Source organism: Hemiscyllium ocellatum, chromosome 9 (assembly GCF_020745735.1).
Source record: "Hemiscyllium ocellatum isolate sHemOce1 chromosome 9, sHemOce1.pat.X.cur, whole genome shotgun sequence".
Lineage (NCBI taxonomy): Eukaryota > Metazoa > Chordata > Chondrichthyes > Orectolobiformes > Hemiscylliidae > Hemiscyllium > Hemiscyllium ocellatum.
Window position 1 is genome coordinate 95,525,014 of NC_083409.1, and position 26,174 is coordinate 95,551,187.

Consider the following 26,174-nt stretch of genomic DNA (forward strand, 5'->3'; position numbering starts at 1 on the left):
GGGATGAACCCATTCAGTGGCTGCTAATTGCTTAATTAAGAACCTCAATGAGCCTCAGGCAGGTTGGCTGGCTGGCTGACTCCTGGGGACAGGTCAGAGGTGAGAAGCAGGTGGCAAAAGGCAGCCCACTAAATTTTATTTGAACCCCCACCCTCCCTAACTGGGTTGGTTGGTCCGGGTGTCCCAGAGGTGTTCCCTGAAACGTTCAGCAAGTAGGCGGCCTGTCTCCCCAATATAGAGGAGGCCACATCGGGTGCAGCGGATGCAATAGATGATGTGTGTGGAGGTGCAGGTGAATTTGAGGCGGATATGGAAGGATCCCTTGGGGCCTTGGAGAGAAGTAAGGGAGGAGGTGTGGGTGCAAGTTTTGCATTTCTTGCGGTTGCAGGGGAAGGTGCCGGGAGTGGAGGTTGGGTTGGTGCGGGGTGTGGACCTGACGAGTGAGTCACCGAGGGAGTGGTCTTTTCGGAACGCTGATAGGGGAGGGGAGGGAAATATATCCCTGGAGATGGGGTCCGTTTGGAGGTGGCGGAAATGACGGCGGATGATATGCTGTATATGGAGGTTGGTGGGGTGGTAGGTGAGAACCAGTGGGGTTCTGTCCTGATGGCGGTTGGAGGGGCGGGCTCAAGGGCGGAGGAATGGGAAGTGGAGGAGATGCGGTGAAGGGCATCGTCGATCATGTCTGGGGGAAACTGCGGTCCTTGAAGGAGGCCATCTGGGCTGTACAGTATTGGAACTTGTCCTCCTGGGAGCAGATGCGGCGGAGACGAAGGAATTGGGAATATGGGATGGCATTTTTACAGGGGGCACGGTGGGAGGAGGTGTAGTCTAGGTAGCTGTGGGAGTCAGTCGGTTTATAGTAAATGTCCGTGTTGATTCGGTTGCCCGAGATAGAAATGGAAAGGTCTAGGAAGGGGAGGGAGGAGTCTGAGACGGTCCAGGTGAATTTGAGGTGGGGGTGGAAGGTGTTGGTAAAGTGGATGAACTGTTTAACCTCCTCAAGGGAGCACGAGGCAACGCCGATAGTCATCAATGTTGCGGAGGAAAAGGTGGGGGGTGGTACCAGTGTAGTTGCGAAAAATGGACTGTTCCATATATCCTACGAAGAGGCAGGCATAGCTGGGGCCCATGCGGGTGCCCATGGCAGCTTCTTTGGTTTGAAGGAAGTGGGAGGGTTGGAAAGAGAAGTTGTTCAGGGTGAGGACCAGTTCAGTCAGTCAAAGAAGGGTGTCAGTGGAAGGGTACTGGTTGGTACGGTGGTCAGTGGAAGATGTCAGGATTGTCCTGTGAGGATAGATTAATTCAACTGGGCCTGTATTCATGAAGAATGTGATGAGGCTATGGCTTTAAGAGGTGTATTTTGTCCTTTTGCTTTGAAGAGAGGTTTTAAGGCAACGGTAACAAGCAGTGTATGCAGAGCCACTAGAGTAAACAGTTTGTGAGTAAAAAATGAGGTCTGCAGATGCTGGAGATCACAGCTGCAAATGTGTTGCTGGTCAAAGCACAGCAGGTTAGGCAGCATCTCAGGAATAGAGAATTCGACGTTTCGAGCACAAGCCCTTCATCAGGAATGAGAGAGAGAGAGCCAAGCCGGCTGAGATAAAAGGTAGGGAGGAGGGACTAGGGGGAGGGGCGATGGAGGAGAACGTGGCTGAAGAGCTTCTGTGCAGAGGAGATGACCTGGGGGGTGCAGTGAGAGAGGGACTCACTGAAATCCTTGTAGAGGGAGGAAGAGAGCTTCTTCAAGGAAGGCATCCTTGTAAGAGGATTCGCAGTAGGTTAAAATCTTCGAGTAAAAAATGAGGTCTGCAGATGCTGGAGATCACAGCTGCAAATGTGTTGCTGGTCAAAGCACAGCAGGTTAGGCAGCATCTCAGGAATAGAGAATTCGACGTTTCGAGCACAAGCCCTTCATCAGGAATAAGAGAGAGAGAGCCAAGCCGGCTGAGATAAAAGGTAGGGAGGAGGGACTAGGGGGAGGGGCGATGGAGGAGAACGTGGCTGAAGAGCTTCTGTGCAGAGGAGATGACCTGGGGGGTGCAGTGAGAGAGGGACTCACTGAAATCCTTGTAGAGGGAGGAAGAGAGCTTCTTCAAGGAAGGCATCCTTGTAAGAGGATTCGCAGTAGGTTAAAATCTTCGAGTAAAAAATGAGGTCTGCAGATGCTGGAGATCACAGCTGCAAATGTGTTGCTGGTCAAAGCACAGCAGGTTAGGCAGCATCTCAGGAATAGAGAATTCGACGTTTCGAGCACAAGCCCTTCATCAGGAATAAGAGAGAGAGAGCCAAGCCGGCTGAGATAAAAGGTAGGGAGGAGGGACTAGGGGGAGGGGCGATGGAGGAGAACGTGGCTGAAGAGCTTCTGTGCAGAGGAGATGCCCTCCATCGCCCCTCCCCCTAGTCCCTCCTCCCTACCTTTTATCTCAGCCGGCTTGGCTCTCTCTCTCTTATTCCTGATGAAGGGCTTGTGCTCGAAACGTCGAATTCTCTATTCCTGAGATGCTGCCTAACCTGCTGTGCTTTGACCAGCAACACATTTGCAGCTGTGATCTCCAGCATCTGCAGACCTCATTTTTTACTCGAAGATTTTAACCTACTGCGAATCCTCTTACAAGGATGCCTTCCTTGAAGAAGCTCTCTTCCTCCCTCTACAAGGATTTCAGTGAGTCCCTCTCTCACTGCACCCCCCAGGTCATCTCCTCTGCACAGAAGCTCTTCAGCCACGTTCTCCTCCATCGCCCCTCCCCCTAGTCCCTCCTCCCTACCTTTTATCTCAGCCGGCTTGGCTCTCTCTCTCTTATTCCTGATGAAGGGCTTGTGCTCGAAACGTCGAATTCTCTATTCCTGAGATGCTGCCTAACCTGCTGTGCTTTGACCAGCAACACATTTAAACAGTTTGTGAGGCCTTGTTTTAAAAGATGGAACAGTAGAAACAGCCTGAACAGATATATTCAACCTCTCACAGAATCTGAGCTGTTAGTTTTTCAGTAGCAGTTTCTACTGGGGCCTTGAAGAGGGAGGAGTTGTTTTTTCCCCCTCTCTCAGTTACAGCTAAAAGTTGGGGTTCTCTTCCTCTACTGGATTTGCATGTGAGATAATCTGCCTTTTTTTAAATTTGCCTTTGTTAAGGGTGTGTTTATGGGTAATACCATAATGGAACAGTTAATTAGTAAGAATTACTTTATTAAGCATTTCAATAGAGTTATAGCTAAGCCAATTCTTTTCTTTTGTTGTATTTTAACTGTAGTGTATGAATAAAGTGTGTTTTGCTTCAAATCCTGTAATTTGACAAATCCAGATTCCAGAATTGCATCCAGAATGCAATAATTCACGCTTGCCTTTAAAATAAGAAAAAGTTAGGGTCTGGGCTAACTTGTTAATATATTTTGAGGGGGTCTAGTCTGATCCACAACAAGAAGGAGAGAGGATCTGATTAAAATGTGTAAAATCTAACAGGGCTGGACAGATGCAGGGAGATGTTTCCCCCAGGATGGGGAGTTTAGAATAAGGGGACACAGTCTCAGATATCAGGGAGGGATGAGTTAGGAATCATTTAGGAATTAGATGAGGAAATATTTCTTCACTCAAAGGATAGTGAAACAGTGGAATTCCCTGCCACAGAAGATTGTAGAGGCAGATCACTAAATATATTCAAGAAAGAGAAAGCTAGATTTTTAAATTTTAAAGGCATCAAGGGGCATGGGAAGAAAATGGGAATATGGCGTTGAGATAGGGGATCAGCCATAACCATACTGAACAGTGAAGCAAGCTCAAAGGGCTAATGGTATACATATGCTCCTAGTTTCTACATTTCTATACAGGAGAGCTCTAAATACAGATATCCTTCTTTCTCCCCACCATATAAAAACACAAGTTTACATCGAATCTACCTCCAATTTGAAGCTGCTACATCTCCCATACTGCCTTATGCCTATTTGTTTTTTTCTGCTTTCCAGCTATCAGATTTCATCCTCATAATAACTATTATTAAATTTATCCCCGAGGGCAGCTGGTGGAGAGAGGAATAAATAGACTAAAATCCAGGAATTGTCAGCCTGTCCAAAAGGATTTGTAGCTAATGATTTATAACCTCTATGGGAGTTTGCTTCACAAACCACCTCAACTCCACGCAGTAAAGGAAAGAAATCGCTGGACTAAAAATAGTGGCGTAAACTGAATTTTGACAAAGAACAGAAAAGAAAATAAAGCAAATGGACAAACTGAACACAAAAATAGACAAATGAATTCAAAAATATGATAAGGATGCTGTCATTGGGATTTCCACAAAGTCTCCTCAGATGTTTTTACTTACATGACTTATGGAACATAGATTTAATTTCTCCAACTGTGGCATTTGGCTCCACCTAAATAAGATGCAAACAAAATGCAGTCAGAAGATGCAAACAAACTCGAAGCAGAAAGGGAATCTCATACATTGAAATGCAAATTTCAAGACAAAAAGAAGTCTTAAATTATGCTGAACCAAGGACATAGCTATTCATTACTATGACATTTCAGATGCTAAAGAACACAGCAACGGTTGGAATAAATTCCACTACCCTGCAACAAAGCAGAAGTTTTTCCAAGAGCCTTCAATCCTGGCTTCAGTCATTGTAACCTAGATAAAAGTACACCAACAAAGTCACTTCAAAACGCCCTCCAAATTAATTAGTCACTTGAAATGGTGTAAAAATAGACAGAAGGTTGGAACACCTTCCCACTCAGTACAAAGGCTGGGGCACCTCTGTACTCAGTGAGCACTATGAGAGGAGCCATGGATCAAAAGCAAACCACACAAAATATTTACATCCTAAAGAATCAATGGCTATAATTAATGCATGTGGAAAGTAAGGTTTAGATTCTCACCTTGTCGAGGAAGCAGAGCTGTTCCTTGGTCTTGGCATCAAGGATTTCCACCTCAAAGAAAACAAATGATTTTATTTTTTTCGTTGTGGTTGTGGATTCTCGCGCTTGCTGTGTGACGGTGGGTGTAGCTGTTTTCTTCTTTAAACTAGTTGCAGTAAATATAGTTGTTAGGTCTATCGTCTGCATTGGTGCCATTGCTTGTTGCACAGAGAATTCAGCAGGCACCTAGCAGTACAAACGTGAAGAAAGTGGCAAGCACATATGTCCCTGACATTTCCAGACAGTAGCAAGTGCAAAGAGGCAGCGTGACAGCAGCGTGATAGAACAACCCAACTGATGGGAAGGGGCTTGTAACTTGATACACCAGAAAGAATACTCCATCAGACATTGAGCAGCTCCCAGTATTTTAATCCAGCTGTTTCACTGCCTGAAAACACACAATTCTATCTAATAGCTTGTAATAGGTACTAAAAAATTAGGACACCAAACAAAAAATGTGATCCGACAAAAACTTTGAATGTCAAATAAGCCTCAGTTCAAAGCACCACATGTCGAAGCAAAGTAATGTAACTGGACCAGCATACCATTCATTGCAAAATATCCCACATTGCGGATGAGTGTGTGCCTGGGTGAATAATATACATTCTTATTCTGATTGTACATTCAGTGCATTGCACAAACAAACTAACCCTTTATGTCAGGATTGTTAAGCGTCCCTTCACAAAACTATCACAAATTAGGTTGTAAAGAGGATTGGGATTGAGGCTGAGTTGACAACTGTTCAAATAAAAGAGTATTATATTTGAAATTTTTTTTAAAATTCTAACAGTAACCATTGAAGGAAAATACCTGAAAGTTATGTTTACCGTTTTTGAAAGCCATTTTCTAAAGGGAACCTGGTGTGATCCACAGAAACACATGAAATGTGAACTATGTGCAGAAGGAATGCACCCAAGACCAGCCTGAGAAACAGGCCTAGTGTCAATCCTGTTTTACAACAGTGGTATATTTAGTACACAACAACAACTTGGATTTCAATAGCACCTTCAGAGCAGTAAAAAATCTCACGTCACTTCAGCGAAGCATTAACATGCGAAATATGATATCAAAGCAGAAGAGGAGAAAAACCAAAGAAATGTGGATGCTGGAAATCTGAAACACTAACAGAAATTGCTGGAGGAACTCAAGCAGGTCTGGTAGCATCTGTGGAGAGTAAGTAGAGTCAATGTTTCGGGTCCAATTCTTCAGAACTGTTCAGAATGGATCTGAAACGTTAAGTCTATTTTCTCTTCACTGTGGCTGCCAGACCTGCTGAGTTTCTCCAGCAATTTCTGCTTTGCTTTTTGAGGACGTATGAAGATAAGTGATCAAGGTCTAGATTAAAGAGGTCGGTTTTTAAGAAGCATCTCAAAAGGAGGATAGGATGTGGAGAGATTTAGGCAGGGAATCCCAGAGCTGGAAGCCTGGTCAGCTGAAGGAATACACTGACAGCTTCTCACCTCCTAGTAAAATCTACTAGAACTTCCAGCATGTTTTAAAAGATGTATCCATAGGAAAACTAAAGTCTTTTTGACTTCAAGCTACAAAAAAATATAATGCAGGAGGTGTTGTTTCAATGACATCTTTCCCAATGTTTCATTTCTCCGTTTACTTCGATGGAGATGAGAATTAGCAGAAATTGGGTGGCTGAATCTATTTCATTCATTTTGTGACTGAAACCCCTTAAAATTAAATGTCAGAATAATGTTCACACAAGCACTCAGTACCTTTCTACTTCTGAAGAAGACTCAAAACACTTCTCTCTCCACAGCTGCTGTCAGACCTGCAGAGTTCCTCCAGCACTTTCTATTTGTAGTTCAGATTTCCAGCATCCACAGCACTTTGCTTTTATTTTTAGTCCATGTTACTGGTTTGTAAAGTGTCATTTTGATGTCCAGCACCTGCCCAGCTGGTGGATTTTCTGCTAGCTATTATTTTCACACCTGTGTGGCTTATGCAGCACTTTAAAGGGCATTAAACCTCAATCATGGAGTGTGGGCTTGCAATAACCTGTCCGGGTTAGGGTGAAGAGCTCCTGTACCTGAAAGGCATCAGTGAAACTGATGGGAATTTACAATCTCCACACCAGTTCCCTGCCTTATCCGTTGCCAACTAGAAAACTGTGTTTACTGAAGTCACAAATCTCGGAGTTGTTAGCACTGGCATTACCTGAATACCTCAGTGTGTCGTGGAGGGTAGCAAATAGTCTTCAAACCAAGGATAATGACGGTAACCCAGAATGAACAAAGTTATTGAAAACTTATTACTGTCTAACAATAAGATAACTTTGCTGTACAGGAACAAAGTAAATGCTCTGATCCAGGTATGACTTGTATCACACAGGCACAAATGTATTGCAGCACCTCACAACCATTAATAGGTTGTATAAATTAATGAAACATGGTCTGTTCCCCTTAGAGAAAATTGAGACGAGTATTGTCAGAGATGTCCAAAACACAAGGAGTGTCAAGTAGATTGGAAGAAACAGTTTTATGGGCCGAGAGCCAAACAGCACCGATTTAAGGATTTAATTGATTGGCGAATGAACCAGAAGTGGCCTGAGAAATATCTTGTCCTCATGATGAACGGTTAGGAATTGCACTGCCTGAGAATGTGACAGAGATTGATTCCATCGTGGTTTTCAAAAGGAAACGAGATGGGGAATTCAAGATGGCAGCGACCCAGTGCTAAACTCTGCACCAGAATCCAGACAAAGTGGTGCAATCACCCTCCCTTATTACCCAATGTGGTAGAAATAGTTATTTTTTGACCCCTAGAATTGTTCAGTGCTAGTTTAAAATAGTTAAGAAAATGAACAAAGGGAAGGGACCGTAAGGATTGCAGAAAGCAAGGACCTCTTCCCCCACCCCACCATCCCCGACGCCCCCCGCAATAATGAACACACCCATGGCCACAGCATCAGCCTCCATGATCGCCCCAGGGGATTTACCTGTGCAGCAGAGCCTGGTCTCGGAGTTTGTGAAACTCCGAGAGAAGATCGATTCAGTGATGGAGGAAACCCAGGCCAGGCTTGAACTGATCTCAGTCATGCTGCAGACGCACGACTAGATCCAGCATCTCGAGCAGCATGTCGGGTAGATGCAGAAGCGGGCCGCAGCCTCTGAATCCTTGGCAAGTCTGGTCCAGGCCTTGGAATGGCGGGTACGGGCCTTGGAGGAGCAGGTCAATGACCTCGAAAATAGATGCTATCGGAAGAACATCTGTCTAATGGGGTTTCCGGAACTGGAGAAGGAAGGTCATCTCGTCAGCATCTTGGAGCAATGGCTCCCACAGTTTTTGAAGCTGGAAGTCGAGGTAGACCGGGTGTGGGTTGAGCGAACTCACCAGGTCACAGTGTGCAGGCCGGGACTGGACCAGTGCCACCGCCCGGTCCTAATGCGACTCCAGCATTATAGTGACAAACAAATGATGCTGGAAGCCTCTAGAGCACAGGGGAAGGGTCCACAGGCTCTGATATAAAAAGGATAACGAATTATGTTTTTCCAAGACTTTTCTGCAGTCATGATTAATAAGAGGAAGACCTTTGGTGAGGTAAAAAGGCGGCTGAGAGACTTGAATATTCAGTATTCCATAAGATATCTGGCAATATTACATTTCAGCCACAGAGGGTCAGTGTTCAATTTTGACTCACCGGGAAAGGCAAAAGACTTCCTGGATACTTTAAAACAGACTGGCTGGCTTGAATAATATGGACAATAATGTTTATTTTGTTTTTCCCTGTAATTTGCCTGGTTTACCTGGTTGTCAGGGGGGCGTTTTTGTTTAATATATGTGGGGATCATTTTTTTTTCTTTTTCTCTCTCTTCTCCCTTCTCTCTTCCCTCCCATCATCCTTTGTTCTTTTTTTCATATCATTTCCTTTTGTTTTTCTCTTCTGGAATAGGATGGGAGAGTTGGGGTGGCGGGGGAGAGGTTGTATATTTCTGTTCTACCAGGAGTGCCTAGGGCTACAGTATGGAGGGGGTGGGTTGAATGCCCACTTTTAACTTTCTTGTTATAGCATGTGTGTGTTTTTCTCACTTTGTGTTGTCTGGGGCAGGAGCGTGGCTTCACCTAGACGGAGCCATTGAGGGGTTAATGGGTAGTATTAGCACCCCTGTGGGCAAGGGGGAAAGTGTTATATGTTGGTATGTTGTTGAAGTTGCTGTTTGAAGTTTTGATCTGGTAGTTTTGGAAGTTGTATTTTTTAGGGTTTTTTTTTAAACTTTCTCCCTCTCCTTAGTGGTTTGTGGAGTAGAGTAGTAGTTTGTTATTATTGTCATTATATTATGAGGTTGTTATACTATTTTGTAGTGATTTTGTAAAAAAATTAAAATCTTTTTTCTATTTAAAAAATATTTTCCAAAAAAAAAGAAACCTAGACAATTATCTGAAGAGAAATCATTTGCAGGATCACAGGGAAATAACAGGAGAGTAGGATGAGCTAGATTGCTTTTACATTATAGCTAGAATGAACAGGATTGGTCAAATGAACTCCTTACCTGCAATAGCTTCATGGTTAGTTATTGTGGTGATACACTTGCATGATACACAGCCTAACTGTAGTCTATACAACTACAAGTGATAATAATGTAACGCTGCAACAACACTCTGAATAAGATACACATGGGTACAGGTAAAAACAATGACTGCAGATGTTGGAAACCAGATTCTGGATCAGTGGTGCTGGAAGAGCACAGCAGCTCAGGCAGCATCCAAAGTGCAGCAAAATCGACGTTACGGTGATTTCTGATGAAGAGCTTTTGCCCGAAACGTCGATTTCGCTGCACTTTGGATGCTGCCTGAACTGCTGTGCTCTTCCAGCACCACTGATCCAGACACATGTGCACAGCTTGGAATGTATTGCACAGAATTTGTTCCATATTAAATACCGTGTCCGCAAAAACACGCAATGAATATGATGCAATAAGATAACTGACACTACATAACAATGTTGATAATAAATTGTCAACACAATTTTAACTGTAGCACTATTTACTGCACAGTTTTGGCTGCAATTGTATTACATTGCCACAAACTCAACAGTAACATACACCCCCAATACACACTGGCACTGCATTCACCAACATGATAATGAGAAACAAAACAAATGCTGGAAAAACTCAGGCTCAGAGGATAGAAATAGGGTTAACATTTTGGGTTGAGGGACTTTCTCATCAGAACTGAAGAAAAGTTAAAATGTAAGCATGTTTTCAGACAGTATAAAGTAATTGGGGGAGACCAGAAGAACTCAAACGAAGGTCTGTGATAGGGTCAGGCGAAGGAGAAATTAAATGTAAAAGATTTTGTGCTATAACAGCCAAAGAGAGGGGTTACAGATACAATAAAGAAACCAAAGTTATGTCTAAATGAGGCATGGATGGTTATACAAAACTATTTGGATGTAATCTGAAATTAGTTTTTCAAAATGAAGACTGATCCAGCAAAATAATTTTTAAAAATGAGGAAATGAAAACACAGAACATGATGGAGACTGGAGTCATAACCTAAAGTTGTTGAGTTCAGCGTTGAGTAGATAGATGCAAAGTGTTGATCTGAAAGGTAAGGTTCTGTTCCTCAGGAAAAAGTGACCTGAAATGTTGAGGAGGTTATTTTCTGGTCTGTATAAATGTTTGGAAGTAAGAAAGCTATCTAATCAGGCAGCAGGTTGGAATGCGAGCAGTTCATCATCTTCCCATCTCCACCAAGGTGAAGTGTAGACACAGAAACCCATGCTCAGGCTTCCCACCCAGCTAAATAATGATCATTTAATAGGTTTGTCTTGCTAGTTATAGTCAACCCAGCTGCAGAGGTGGGTGGCACAATTGTAGTCTCTCTGGAGGAAGGCAATCCCTCATTCAAGGTAGTCATGATTTGGAGATGCCGGTGTTGGACTGGGGTGGACAAAGTTAAAAATCACACAACACCAGGTTATAGTCCAACAGGTTTATTTAGAAGTTCAAGCTTTCAAAGCGCTGCTCTGTCATTAGGTAGCTAGTGGGTAGTATCATGGGACATGCAATTGACGCGATGTATTGGACAAACCTAGATTGCTGTTAAGTCTTTAATCACTGAGAATGGGTTGTAGGTTTCAATTCATTAAGACGTAAATCCCAGATGTTTTTAAAGTCACATTCCCAAGATAACAACGTTTTATATAAAAAAAATGATATCTCAGCTCAGACAATGCATTGAAGGTCTAGGGTTAGAGCCTGTCTGTATTCCATCCTTGAGTCAGACTGGTTCTACTTCCAAAATAGGAATTTATAAAATGTCACATGGACTGACAGCCTATAGATTGTGTGTCTTTTGAACAAAATAGAATATATCTGCAAATGCAAATTCACCCCATAGACTTATATGTGTATGTCATGCATGTGAGAGAGAGTGAGAGATTATGTGAGTGTGTGTGTGTGTGTGTGGGAGAGAGGGAGAAAGTGTGTGGGTGTGTGTGCGTGCGCATGTGAGAGTGTGTGTGTGTATACGGGTGTGCGTAATTGATAGAGTGTGTGCAAGTATGACGGAGTATATGCCTGTGAGATGGTGTGTGTGTGTCTGTGCACGCACGCGCGCACCTGAGAGAGAACATGTGTATGAGAGAGGGTCTGCATGAGTATGTGAGTGTGATTTCATATTAATGAATTGAAACCTGCAACCCATTCTAAGTGATTAAAGACTGAACAGCAATCTAGGATTGTTCAATACAGTGCATCAGTTATATGACACTTTGATATTTTACTATAAATTCTGTGTCCTATGATGCTGCCCCACTAGGTACCTGATGAAGGGGCAGCATTCCAAAAGTTGTATGTCCAAATAAACCAGTTGGACTATAACCTGGTGATTTTTAACTTTAATCAAGATAGTCAGTGCCTGATCAAGTGAGGGCATCAAGAATAGGAGGGGCCTGCTGTGGTCTACTCGCCTCACCTCGAAATCCTTTACTGTGACCCCCACCTGTGAAAGCTGTCTGACCACATGTTTGAGTTTTTTGAAGAAGTAACAAAGAGGATTGATGAGGGCAGAGCGGTAGATGTGATCTATGTGGACTTCGGTAATGCGTTCAACAAAGTTCCCCATGGGAGACTGAGTAGCAAGGTTAGATCTCATGGAATCTCAGGGAGAACTAGCCATTTGGATACAGAACTGGCTCAAAAGTAGAAAACAGAGGGTGGTGGTGGAGGGTTGTTTTTCAGACTGGAGGCCTGTGACCAGTGGAGTGCCACAAGGATCAGTGCTGGGTCCTCTACTTTTTGTCATTTACATAAATGATTTGGATGTGAGCATAATAGGTACAGTTAGTAAGTTTGCAGATGACACCAAAATTGGAGGAGTAGTGGAGAGCGAAGAGGGTTACCTCAGATTACAACAGGATCTTGACCAGATGGGCCAATGGGCTGAGAAGTGGCAGATGGAGTTTAATTCAGATAAATGCGAGGTGCTACATTTTGGGAAAGCAAATCTGAGCAGGACTTATACACTTAATGGTAAGGTCCTGGGGGTGTTGCTGAACAAAGAGACCTTGGAGTGCAGGTTCATTGCTCCTTGAAAGTGGCGTCGCAGGTAGATAGGATAGTGAAGCTTTTTGGTAAGCTTTCCTTTATTGGTCAAAGTATTGAGTACAGGAGTTGGGAGGTCATGTTGCGGCTGTACAGGACATTGGTTAGGCCACTGTTGGAATATTTCATGCAATTCTGGTCTCCTTCCTATCAGAAAGATGTTGTGAAACTTGAAAGGGTTCAAAAAAGATTTACAAGGATGTTGTCAGGGTTGGAGGATTTGAGCTACAGGGAGAGACTGAACAGGCTAGGGCTGTTTTCCTTGGAGCATCGGAGGTTGAGGGGTGACCTTATAGAGGTTTACAAAATCATGAGGGGCATGGATAGGATAAATAGACAAAGTCTTTTCCCTGGGGTCGGGGAGTCCAGAACTAGAGGGCATAGGTTTAGGGTGAGAGGGGAAAGATATAAAAGAGACCTAAGGGGCAACGTTTTCACACAGAGGGTGGTACTGGTATGGAATGAGCTGCCCAGAGGAAGTGGGAGGAGGCTGGTACAATTGCAACATTTAAAAGGCATTTGGATGGGTATATGAATAGGAAGGGTGCTGGCAGGTGGGACTAGATTGGTTGGGATATCTGGTCGGCATGGACGGATTGGACCAAAGGGTCTGTTTCCATGCTGTACATCTCCATGTGGGCGGCACGGTGGCACAGTGGTTAGCACTGCTGCCTCACAGCGCTAGGGACCCGGGTTCAGATCCCACCTCAGGCGATTGACTGACTGTGTGGAGTTTGCACATTCTCCCTGTGTCTGCGTGGGTTTCCTCCGGGTGCTCCGGTTTCCTCCCACAGTCCAAAAATGTGCAGGTTAGGTGAATTGGCCAAGCTAAATTGCCCGTAGTGTAGGTGAGTGGGTGGCGCTTCAGTGGGTCGGTATGGACTTGTTGGGCCGAAGGGCCTGTTTCCACACCGTAATTAATCTAATCTAATGACTTTATGACTCTATGAACATGACTTACCTCCCAATCCTGAACATCCTCCCATTGTCATGTCCATATCAGCCACCTTCTGGTACTGGCGAACAAGATAGCTGCTGGCCTCTGATTGGCCAGCATAGCACACCCCCACCCCTTCTATACTTTCTGTGCGAAAAGATCTGCCATCCTGCCAACCAAGCAAAATTGGCCAACGGTACCAAAAACACCCAGAATGCCTCAGCAGGGACCAAGCAGGCTGACAAGCCAAACGAGAGAGCACTCACAGACAAAGGAATACACTTCAAGCTCCCACTAACAATGTCAGAGCAACACAGCTATCCCAAGGCTAGTTTCACAACCCAGCAATACCAAAGCCACACAAAGAGCAGGTCAGACAGAAAGGCACCAGCAAGAACACTGCTCCCAGGACAAGACAATGGAAGCACCTCACCACTTCAGAGGAGATATTAACACCTACCTGTGAAGAGGAATGGAATCATCGATACTGTCAGAACGTTGCATTGTGTGAAGGAACAGGACATTCATCCGATAACTATTTTCCGATAGTATCCTTGTAACTAGATTACTCCATTTCCAGATACATTGTATTTTTCCCATTTTTAAGTAGCCTTATTGCACAAGATTATAAAAATTGGTCTTATCCTCAGCTCTGGGAAGAGCCTCTTTGATTGCCTGAGCAGACTGTCTGTACTGTTTCAGCTTAATCAGTTTCTCGGCTGCGATATCGCCGCACTAATAAACTGTTTGTCAATTTCACTTCGAACTGTGCTTTGTGATCTCTAACTTACTGGGCAGATTTCTCTGACAGTTTGGCATTAGTCGGCAGGCCCTTTTTTTTTTCTCTCTCTCAACAGGGTAAGCAAGCCAGGTAACCCGGTTCTTACCTGGCAGCCGGCCCTGCCCAGAGGGTCAGACCAGAGAAAGGCTGGACAACTGTGGAGGGTGGCCACAATTCTGATCTGCAGCGAATTGGCTTCAGCTACTGCAATTTGGAAGATGAGTAGTGACTTGGCCTGTGGAGGTAGTCACTTGGCTCCTGAATTTGTTAACTGAATTTTAAGCTGCCACAGCCTGGCCTGTGGAGGTAGTCTGTTGGGAAAGTAAGTTAACTGGCAGCTGGTAATTCGGAATTGAGCAGCGTGGACTGGGCCTGCAGAGGTTGTCGGCTGTGCTAAATTATTTACCTAAACTTTTTAGCAACAAACATTAATTTGGCCCATGCATGATCCGGCTTGAGCCAGGACTTCTGTCACAAACCTGATCTAGCCAGGAGAAAGACGGTCAGGCAGAGAAAGTTAGGCAAACATACGTGGAGAGACCACTCATCAATTTCTCGCTTTACTACTGTTATATCCACAGCTAGTGGGCGGGCACGGTGGCACAGTGGTTAGCACTGCTGCCTCACAGCGCCAGAGATCCGGGTTCAGTTCCCGACTCAGGCGACTGACTGTGTGGAGTTTGCACATTCTCCCCGTGTCTGCGTGGGTTTCCTCCGGGTGCTCCGGTTTCCTCCCACAGTCCAAAGATGTGTGGGCCAGGTGAATTGGCCGTGCTAAATTGCCTGTAGTGTTAGGTAAGGGGTAAATGTAGGGGTATGGGTGGGTTGCACTTTGGCGGGTCGGTGTGGACTTGTTGGGCCGAAGGGCCTGTTTCCACACTGTAAGTAATCTAATCTAATCTAGCTCAAATTAAATTGACTGGGACCTGCTGTTTTGTGCTGTCTATGAGTTTGTTTTGGGTGTGTCTGCTTGTTCTATGGTTACTGAGTGCTTGCTTTGATAATTTCAGGTGTCCCATTTGGCCATGTTTGTTCCGCGCTGAAGTGTTTGTTTACTTTGCGGGCAGCGATTACACGCTTTAGTGACTTTTATTGCCTAACCTGTCAATCACTCGCTGCCTGTGTGTTCTGTTAGCTCTCCATCTCTGTTTTTTTGCCTCGAAATCTAAACACAGCACTTCTAAATCATCCAGGATGCCATGGGGGCACGGATATCCACCGTCTGGTGGAAGATGCCAGCTGTGGGAGCTGGGCAAACCCAACCTAGTGGTGAGAACGGCACTAGACTACCCTGAAAAGGCATGGTAAATACGTAAGCTTTGAGAACAAGGTAGGAGATGCTCTTGTTTCACCTGGGTGACTGACAGACGCCATGCTAAAACACACAGGAGACAGCCGTTACGTTATCCCCTTGACAAGGGACCTTTACTCCTGGTCCCAAGGGAATTGGCCATATGAGGGGGTCCTTCAAAATTAATAAAATTGATTACTGGACCACGGCCATTACAGGGGGTGGGGGGGGAAGGGGATCCCTCATGGGATACTGTCTACATGTCACAGTGTCTCACAAAATTTCGGGATATTGCCAAACACCACCAGCCCCCTAAAGTAAAGACCCGTGACAAAAAAACCCCGACCCCTACTAACAGGCACAGCCCTGCCACCCTACGCCAAAACTTCCCCGACCAGCCCCAGAGCCAGACCCACTGCTACATGAAGTGACTGCCCTTGTTACCATGCAGCCCACAAGAAGCTCACAGCAGGATACAGCAGCCGCTGGGCAGCCTGACTCACTATCGCTGCCCAACCCAGAAAATAACATCAGGCTCACACGCAGCACGGCTGCTGCCCTGAAAAACCAGGGCACTGAATGTCAATTTCCTCGTACTATGATTGGATCTACTCCCCTTGATAAGCCCTGGACCCACACAGAGGTCTGGGCCATGTTGCAAGATGCCCCAGACCCATTGAAAAGATCACTCACCATCTTATAATTGGCTGCTACAAATTTCCACTATTTACAACTGTCTGCCGCAAGATATTCAGGCCCTGTTACTACTGTTGTGGTTCTGCTCGCCGAGCTGGAAGTTTTTGCTGCAAACGTTTCGTTCCCTGGCTAGGGAACATCATCAGTGCTGTTGGAGCCTCGTGTGAAGCGCTGCTTTGATGTTTCTTCCGGTATTTATAGTGGTTTGTTCTTGCCGCTTCCGGGTGTCAGTTTCAGCTGCAGTGATTTGTATGTGGGGTCCAGGTCGATGCGTCTGTTGATGGATGTTCTTGCCGTTTCCGGGTGTCAGTTTCAGCTGTAGTGGTTTGTATATGGTGTCCAGGTCAATGTGTCTGTTGATGGAGTTTGGGGATGAATGCCATGCTTCTAGGAATTCTCTGGCTGTTCTCTGTCTGGCTTGTCCTATGATAGTGGTGTTTTCCCAGTCAAATTCATGTTGCTGGTTGTCTGAGTGTGTGGCTACTAGAGATAGCTGGTCGTGTCGTTTTGTGGCTAGCTGATGTTCATGGATGCGGATTGTTAGCTGTCTTCCTGTTTGTCCTATATAGTGTTTTGTGCAGTCCTTGCATGGTATTTTTTTATTATTATTATTACAAAATACCATGCAAGGACTGCACAAAACACTATATAGGACAAACAGGAAGACAGCTAACAATCCGCATCCATGAACATCAGCTAGCCACAAAACGACACGACCAGCTATCTCTAGTAGCCATACACTCAGACAACCAGCAACATGAATTTGACTGAGAAAACACCACTATCATAGGACAAGCCAGACAGAGAACAGCCAGAGAATTCCTAGAAGCATGGCATTCATCCCCAAACTCCATCAACAGACACATTGACCTGGACACCATATACAAACCACTACAGCTGAAACTGACACCCGGAAACGGCAAGAACATCCATCAACAGACACATCGACCTGGACCCCACATACAAATCACTGCAGCTGAAACTGACACCCGGAAGCGGCAAGAACAAACCAATATAAATACCGGAAGAAACATCAAAGCAGCGCTTCACACGAGGCTCCAACAGCACTGATGATGTTCCCTAGCCAGGGAACGAAACGTTTGCAGCAAAAACTTCCAGCTCGGCGAGCAGAACCACAACAACGGATACCCGAGCTACAAATCTTCAATCAGATTTTAAACCTGTTACTACTTGCATACGGTACCCATTGGGTGACCATTCGCCCCACCATTAACTTCCCCACCTAACCCTGGGACACTGCTGCAGACTGGGACAGATGGCTGGACAGCACTATGAAGGAGGCGATAAACACTTGTGCAAGGCAGCACGCTGACTTTGGTGCTGTTACCCAGTGTCTGCAGAAAACAGACGAGCCCTTGCCAGACTTCATTGCCAGCTTTAGGAACTCTGGAACTCCTCAGCAGGCATCCCCTTAACTGAGAATGAGAAGCTGGCTGTACAGACTCTTGTCAATTGTATGCTCCCTACATATGCCCATGTATACAAACTATATAACTTAATCTGGCAAACAACTTCCTGGGGAGACACCTTGACCACGCTCACTAACCTGGATAGGAATGGGCTGTTCACCACACCCAAGACAGACGGGGGCATTTCCCTGAAATGCATAACCGGACCGCCCTAGGGACACAGCCAGACCAGTACAGGGACCCGCCCTAGGGACACAGCCAGACCAGTACAGGGACCCACCCTAGGGGCACAGCCAGACTAGTACAGGGACCCACCCTAGGGACACAGCCAGTCCATTTCAGGGACCCACCCTAGGGACACAGCCAGACTAGTACAGGGACCCACCCTAGGGACACAGCCAGTCCAGTACAGGGACCTATAGGGTTCTTTAAAGGACCATGCTGGAACTGCGGCAAACCAGGCCAATTGGCTAGACGCTGCTGGTTCCCATCCAAGCAGGAACAACCAGGGCCCTCCATCCATCCTCACTCCCCACAGGCACAGCAGCCACAGCTCACCACCCTACAGTGGCAGCCTCACCAGGCTGCCTACACTATGGCTGATACCTTCCCCCATGCCTCTGAAACAAACTAGGGCTGCCCTGAGAGGGAGATTCTGCAGGCGGTCTCAATATGACTCTCCAACTCCCCAGTGGAAAATCTGATGATGGATGTGGAAGTGGGAGGGAGCAGCTCAAATCCTTTCTGGTGGAGTCCGGGGCCACCCATTCGTCTGCGCCTCCCTCTGAGGAACGTTCCCCGAGTTCCAAGACTGTCCGTACAGTAGGGGTTTCGGGAGTGCCCGTGACATAGCCACTCGCCCAACCCGTGAACTTTAGTATCGAACCACTGTCCCTGCCAGCATTCACTGTTCCCCAGAGGGACTCAAACTGGAGATCCCGGACACCCACTTCTCCATGTTGCGGACGGCAATCACCCACAGCCCGGAACCCCCTAACCAGACAAGCTCCTGCTATGCCTGGTCCTGCCCCACCACCCCTACCCACGCTCTTCTCGACCCCCTGCTTTCCCTGTTATCAACAGCCCCTTCATTCCCCCACTTTATCTTTCCTCCGCTGGGTGAGACTGACTGGCCGCTTTGTCAGTTTCACTGTGCAGCTTCCTGCCCACAGAAATCAGCATCAGCATATGCTACACTCGCGGACCCTCATCTGACCCTCCCCTCCCCACTAGCACTCACTGACTCACTAGAAGGTCAAGTACAGGTGGAAATTAAACAGTGAATGACAGAATCACTAGAAGTATTGATATGCAAAGGGATCTGCTTTCCCACTAGACTATGGGATACATGGAGTGGCACAGGTGATTCAGCGGTTAGCACTGCTACCTCACAGTGCCAGGGACCCCGGTTCAATTCCATTCTCGAGCAACTGACTGTTTGAATTTGCACAATCTGCGCGGATCCCTTCCAGGTGCTCTGGTTTCCTCCTACAGTCCAAAGATGCACAGGTTAAGTGGATTGGCCGTGCTAAATTGCCCAATGTGTCCAGGGATATGTAGGTTAGGCAGATTAAGCGTCGCATATGTAGGGCTACAGGGATATAGCAGAGGGGCGGGTCTAGGTGGGATGCTTTTCGGACAGTCAGTATGGACTTGATGGGTTGAATGGCCTGCTTCTGTAGAGGTTCTAAAACTCACCCTGTTCATTAATGCCTTTTAGAGAAGAGAGTCTGCCGTTAGTTTTTGACTCCAGGTCCATGGTAATATTACTCATTCTTACCAGTCCTTTGATATGGTGAGCCAACCACACTATTCAAGGGCAACAAATTGTCTCTATCCCGTGAGAGAATAAAAATAAAGCAAAATTGAAGGTCAGAGCGCATTGATGTCTGATAAATCAGGCACCTACGGCGAGGTGGAGTTGAACTGCTCTCTTTTTGTATGATTACATTACAGTATTAGATGGCTGTGATACAACAGTCATTATAACCTGTTGCTTTTGAATTGTGTCTGTGGTTTCAGTGCCTACACGTATACCGGTATGTGCACAGCTGGAAAGGTTGTCAATTTAAAATGTATGCTTTTGTGCAAACATTCTACACACAGGCCTTCAAAATTGTGCTGTAACTAGGTAACTGTCTAGTAAGTAGATTTGAGCCAATAAACTACTAAACTGTATTTAATTTAATAACTAACTGAATTTCTAACCGTGCAGTTGGACAATTATGACAATTATGACAATTAAATACTGTAATATTGCTATAATATCATACCATTTGGTGTTGAAACCCAAGGGACTAAAACAGTCAGATTCAAACATAGTGAATTAATAATTCATTCATTCCTACTGTACAGAGCTGCCAATAATGGAGTTTCTGCCTACTGTGGCTGTTTCTTGTACTAACATTTCCTTTATATGTCAACGGTAATCATTTCCATTTACACCGGGCTATCAGGGGTGTGCCGGAATGTTTTTCGTCACTTCTCGAATGAGTTCAATTCCAATGACACTCAATCGGCAATATTTCATCCAGAACAGAACAATATAGACTATTTGACTGGGGGCCCATGCAATACCTTAAAACATACACTCTCTCTGCTACCGCTATCACAACCTCAATTTGAAACGGCATAGTTAGAAGCTATAAACAAAAATGGAGATTGCTGGAAAAACTCAGCAGGTCTTGCAGCATCTGTGGACAGAAATAAGAGTTAACATTTCAGGTCAAGTAACCCGTCCTCAGAACACAGTTATAAACTATGTTGTATTACATTATAAACCAAATAAACCTGTTGGACTATAACCTGGTGTCGTGTGATGTCCACCCCAGTCCAAACTGGCACCTCCATATTATGTTGTCTTACAGCCATCTTTACTGTACCATCTTCAAGATGCTCTGCAGCAAATTCACCAAGGTCGCTTCAACAGCATCTTTCAAATGTGTTGCTGGTTAAAGCACAGCAGGTTAGGCAGCATCCAAGGAACAGGAAATTCGACGTTTCGGGCCAAAGCCCTTCATCGGGAATCCTGATGAAGGGCTCTGGCCCGAAACGTCGAATTTCCTGTTCCTTGGATGCTGCCTAACCTGCAGTGCTTTAACCAGCCATACATTTTCAGCTCTGATCTCCAGCATCTGCAGACCTCACTTTTTACTCGAGCATCTTCCAAATGCCCACCCACCATCATCAAGGAGGACAAAAGCTGCAGACGCATTGGCATACTGCCACCTGCTCATATCCCTCCAAACCTCTCACCATCCTGATTGTGAACAATATGATTATTCCTCCATCATAGCTGTGTCAAGAGTCCTGGAACTTTCTCCTTTAAGAAGGGAGTTAGCGTGCCTATTCAACACATTGACTGCAGCGGTTCGTGAAGGCAGTTCACCATCATCTTCTCCATGGCAATTAGGGACAGACAATAAATGCTGGCCGAGCCTGTGACACCCATATCACATGCAAATCAGAACAGCAATGCTTGCCATCTTTTTAATCCTTAATTCTGTTGATGGTCCCACACCAGAGGTGGGGAACCTTTTCATGTTGGAAGGCCGCATTATGTTAATTATAATCTAATAAGGCCACATCCAAGAAACTTCAATTATATATTCTTCAAAATTCACATTATTTTGTAAAATCTACTATGTACTAACTAAAAAAAAAAGCTAATTCTAAAGTTAACTAACCTTTTAATGACTTTGTTGTGACTGCTTTTTGTAGGAAAGCATTTGAATATTTGGTTGCAGCATGGAGGTCTGCAGTTTTAGCTAATCCTCTAGATGGGTATCTGTCATTTGTGACCTTAAGGGCGTCTTGATTTTGGTTAAGTAGGAGAATGTAGATTCGCAGCAATAAGTGGTTGAAAAGCAAGAAAACATTTTTTGTGCATGTTGCCGAAGGCATGGTATTCTACTGCATTTTTCCATATTTCAATCGGATCTTTCTTAGCGTCAAACAAGGACTTTAATTGTGGCAGTCAGTCTGTGAGGATTATTTCATTGAATTTTCTTTTACTCTGTGATATTTTAAATACATCCATTTTAAGATTAAAATAAAAATAATAAAGGATGAAAAAATATATTAATTAAAAAATAAAAGATTTGTTCTGCAAAATTTGGATTCATTCGAAAGGCCACACACAATGGCCGAGAAGGCTGCATGTGGCCTAAGGCCACAGGTTCCCCACCCCTGTCCCTCACCCTAAAAGGTTAAAACTGACTTCTTACTTCAGAGTTCTGCTGAGAACTTTTGTCATTTTCTCTTTTTAAACAAAGTTCCAGCTCTCTATTTTTAGTTGTGAGGAACTGTAACTCTGATGTATTTGAGCTTTGTAAGTCTGCTCATCATCAATATTATCTTTTATTCTCTGTCATTGCACTCGACATCATTGTTAACCTTTGCCTTTTTGTTTGTCTCTTGTGTTTTTGCCAAGACCTTCTACAGCTGTATCTTTTTTCCCTGCACCTGCTTCCAGCAGTGACTCACGCCAATAGATTCCAGCTAACATTTCACCCTTTGTCTTCTCAGAGACAGTCATGATGATCGGTACCTTTGTGATATCGAATACTCCTCTGACTACTGCTTCCAGCATTTCATGTAATCAACCCCCTTTCATCATTTGCCACCACCCGTAAGCATTCTCCACTAAACCAGCATCATAACCATTCCACAAAGCCCTGCAACATAGCTGATGCCACTGAAACATTTAAAGCTGCAAGACCATGAAATTCAAATAAATCTTGAATGGCAGCCGTTCTCTCCCAGGGGAAAACTCAATAATATTTGGAAATTAGTGCACTAATCAGACTGGAGTTCTATTTTGAAGCATACAAGATTGGTCAGACAAGTGTATCTCATAGAATCATAGAGTTTTACAGGACAAAAGGAGGCTATTTGAACCACTGCATCAGTACCTGCTCCTGAAAGAGCTACCCAGCTAGTCCCATTTTCCAGCCTGATTTCCATAACCCTCTAATTTTCTCATTTTCAACTTCTACTTTTACTGCTTTTTCTTCCTTTTATGATATATTTTCTTGTCAGTTTCTTTTTCTGAATTTCTCTCTGCTAACCTCACCCTTCTCTGGACTGTCCCCATGTCCCCCCACACCCCCACCACCTGCCATATTCACACTTCCTGATCTTGTATAATCTTCCCTTTGTCATCAGCCCCTCGGCAGGCGGGTCGATAAAAGTTCAACCTTGTTAGGATGCTTAGCTTTTCTTCCTGTACTGTTTCTCCAACCACACTGTTTCTCAAATGCACACATTTTCTGAGCAACACCTTTTACCTGATGGTATGAAGCCAAACACTAGGGACATTTCCAACTAGGGACAGTGTTCACTGAGGAGAGGAACATGATGAATCTTGAGGTTAGAGATGGAAGTTTGAACAGTCTGGATCACATTGACATAAGTAGGGAAGATGTGTTGGGTAGGCTGGAGGTTATTAAGGTGGACAAATCCCCAGGACCAGATGGGATCTATCCCAGGCTGCTGAGGGAGGTGAGAGAGGAAATAGCTAGGGCCCTGACAGATATCTTTGTGGCATCCTTAAACACAGGTGAGGTGCCGGAGGACTGGAGGGTAGCTCATGTTGTCCCCCTGTACAAGAAGGATAGTAGGGATATTCCGGGTAACTACAGACCAGTGAGTCTGACGTCAGTGGTGGGAAAGTTGCTGGAGAGGGTACTGAGGGATAGGATCTATTAATATTTAGGAAAGAATGGGTTTATCAGTGATAGGCAACATGGTTTTGTGCGGGAGAGATCGTGCCTTACCAACTTAATAGAGTTCTTCGTGGAAGTGACCAAGTTGATAGATGAAGGAAGGGTTGTTGATGTCAAATACGTGGACTTTAGTAAGGCATTTGATAAGGTTCCCCATGGTAGACTAACGGAGAAAGTGAAGTCACATGGTGTGTAGAGTGTTCTAGCTAGGTGGATAAAGAACTGGTTGAGCAGCAGGAGACAGAGGGTAGTAGCTGAAGGGAGTTTCTCATAATGGAGAAAGGTGACCAGTGGTGTTCCACAGGGATCAGTGTTGGGGCCACTGTTGTTTGTAATATACATAAATGATATGGAAGAGAGCACTGTTGGTATGATCAGCAAGTTTGCAGATGACACGAAGATTGGTGAAGTAGCAGAAAGTATAAGGGTATGTCAAAGAATAAAGGAGGGTATAGATAGACTGGAGAGTTGGGCAGAAAAGTGGCAGATGGATTTCAATCCAGACAAATGTGAGGTGATGCATTTAGGCAAGACTACTTCTAGAGCGAATTATACAATGAATGGAAGAGCCTTGAGAAATGTTGATGGTCAGAGAGATCTGGGAATGCAGGTCCATTGTACCCTGAAGATTGCTGCACAGGTGGTTAGAGTGGTCAAAAGGTATATAGTATGCTAGCCTTCACTGGACGGGGTATTGAATAGAAGAGCTGGCAAGTCATGTTAAAATTGTACAGGACATTGGTTCGACCACATTTGGAATACTGTGTACAGTTCTGGTCGTTACATTACCAAAAGGATGTGGACGCTGTGGAGGGGGTGCAGAGAAGGTTTACGAGGATGTTGTCTGGTATGGAAGGTGCTAGCTATGAAGAGAGGTTGAGTAGACTAGGTTTGTTTACATTAGAAAAAAGGAGATTATGGGGGGACCTGATTGAGGTTTACAAAATCATGAAGGGTCTAGACAGGGCGAATAGAGACAAGCTTTTTCCCAGGGTGAAGGATTTCCATAACGAGAGGTCACACTTTCAAGGTGAGAGGTGGAAAGTTTAAGGGGGATACACGCGGCAAGTACTTCACACAGAGGGTGGTGGGCATTTGGAACGCGTTGCCAGCAGAGGTGGTAGAGGCAGGCACGGTAGATTCATTTAAGATGCATCTGGATAACTGCATAAGTAGGTGGGGAACAGAGGGATACAGATGCCTAGGAATTGACCGATAGGTTTAAACAGTACATTTGGATTGGCTCAGGCTTGGAAGGCCGAAGGACCTGTTCCTCAACTGTAAATTGTCTTTGTTCTTTGTTCTAAACTCAGCCAGTGATACAAACAGGATGGTCCTAATAGAAAGATTCTGTCAACCTGCTCCTACCCCCCTACTATCTTCCTCTTGACTTTGACTCCATCCTTTTCACCTCGTCCATTTTGTACTTACCTTCCGCCATCCCCTTCCATGACTCTTGTGATGAATTCTGATGACCAAGGGAAGAGCAGCAGTCATGATCAAATTGAATGGTATAGCAGTCTCAATGGGCTAAATGGCCTACTTCTGCTCATGCATCTTGTGGTCTTACAGTATAGAGGTTGACAAAATTATGAGGGGCATGGATAGGATAAATAGACAAAGTCTTTTCCCTGGGGTCGGGGAGTCCAGAACTAGAGGGCATAGGTTTAGGGTGAGAGGGGAAAGATATAAAAGAGACCTAAGGGGCAACTTTTTCATGCAGAGGGTGGTACATATATGGAATGAGCTGCCAGAAGAAGTGGTGGAGGCTGATACAATTGCAACATTTAAGAGGCATTTGGATGGGTAAATGAATAGGAAGGGTTTGGAGAGATATGGGCCAGGTGCTGGCAAGTGGGACTAGATTGGGTTAGGATATCTGGTCGGCATTGACAGGTTGGACTGAAGAGTCTGTTTCCATGCTGTACATCTCTATGAATCGACGACTCTACCGTTCCCTATTTGACCCCTTGGCCCTGTTTCAGCATTCAGTAAGATCCGAGAAAGGGTCACTGAACTGAAACTTTAACTCGGATTTCTCTCCACAGATGCTGCCAGACCTGCTGAGCTCTTCCAGTAATTTCCAGTAAGTTCAGTGATTTCCAGCATCCACAGTTCTTTTGGTTTTTACTCAGTAAAATCATGGCTGATCAACAAACTAACTCCATGCCTTCACCTTTGTTCCTTATCCCTTAAATGTATCCAAATATCATGTATTTCTCTCTGCACCAACGCTGCCAGAACTCCTGAGTTTCTACAGCACATTCTGATATTATTTTAAATCTCCAGAATCCAGGGTACTTTGCTTTTATTTTGTGATATAATTCTTGAGAGGTCTGACTCTAATTTTTAGACTAGAGTCCGTGTCCTAGATTCTTCAAACAGTGAAGATAAACTATGTACTTTATCTGTTCCTCTTAGTATCCTGAAAATATTGATCAAATCACCCTTAACCTTTTAAATTTCACACAATATAACCAGTAATCACTGTTTGAAACCCAGTTTCAATCTGGTATATCTACACTACACTCTTTTCAAGGTGTGGTGCCCAGAACTGAACCACAGATCCCCATCAGAGATTTGGATCAGACTTGATTCCTTGAGATATGAAGGGCAGCCTTGTTTTGTACTTGACAATGAAATTTCAATGAAGTTTGTATCTGGATCCCCCAAGTCTCTTTGGACTCTGCTCTTTCCAATGTTTCATCATCTAGCTGGAATCTGGTCTCCCCTTTTTAGATGCAAGCCTTACCTTTGACGACACTGAAGTCTGTTTGGCAGAGCCATTTCACTTCATTTATTAATATTTCTTTATGATGTTCTGCTAACACCCACATTGCTTATCA

General features: G+C 44.7%; 1 protein-coding gene across 1 annotated transcript in view; it reads right to left on the bottom strand.

Annotated features, from left to right (window-relative positions):
- The window catches only part of LOC132818831 (very-long-chain enoyl-CoA reductase-like), a 93,483-nt gene that overhangs the window by 34,000 nt on the left and 33,309 nt on the right, over positions 1 to 26,174 (bottom strand). Inside the window, exons 2-3 of the mRNA XM_060829955.1 lie at positions 4,870 to 4,920; positions 4,316 to 4,367 (exon numbers count right to left, since the gene is read on the bottom strand). Of these exons, the coding sequence (XP_060685938.1) occupies positions 4,316 to 4,367; positions 4,870 to 4,920 (103 nt within the window). The remainder of the gene's footprint in view (positions 1 to 4,315; positions 4,368 to 4,869; positions 4,921 to 26,174) is intronic.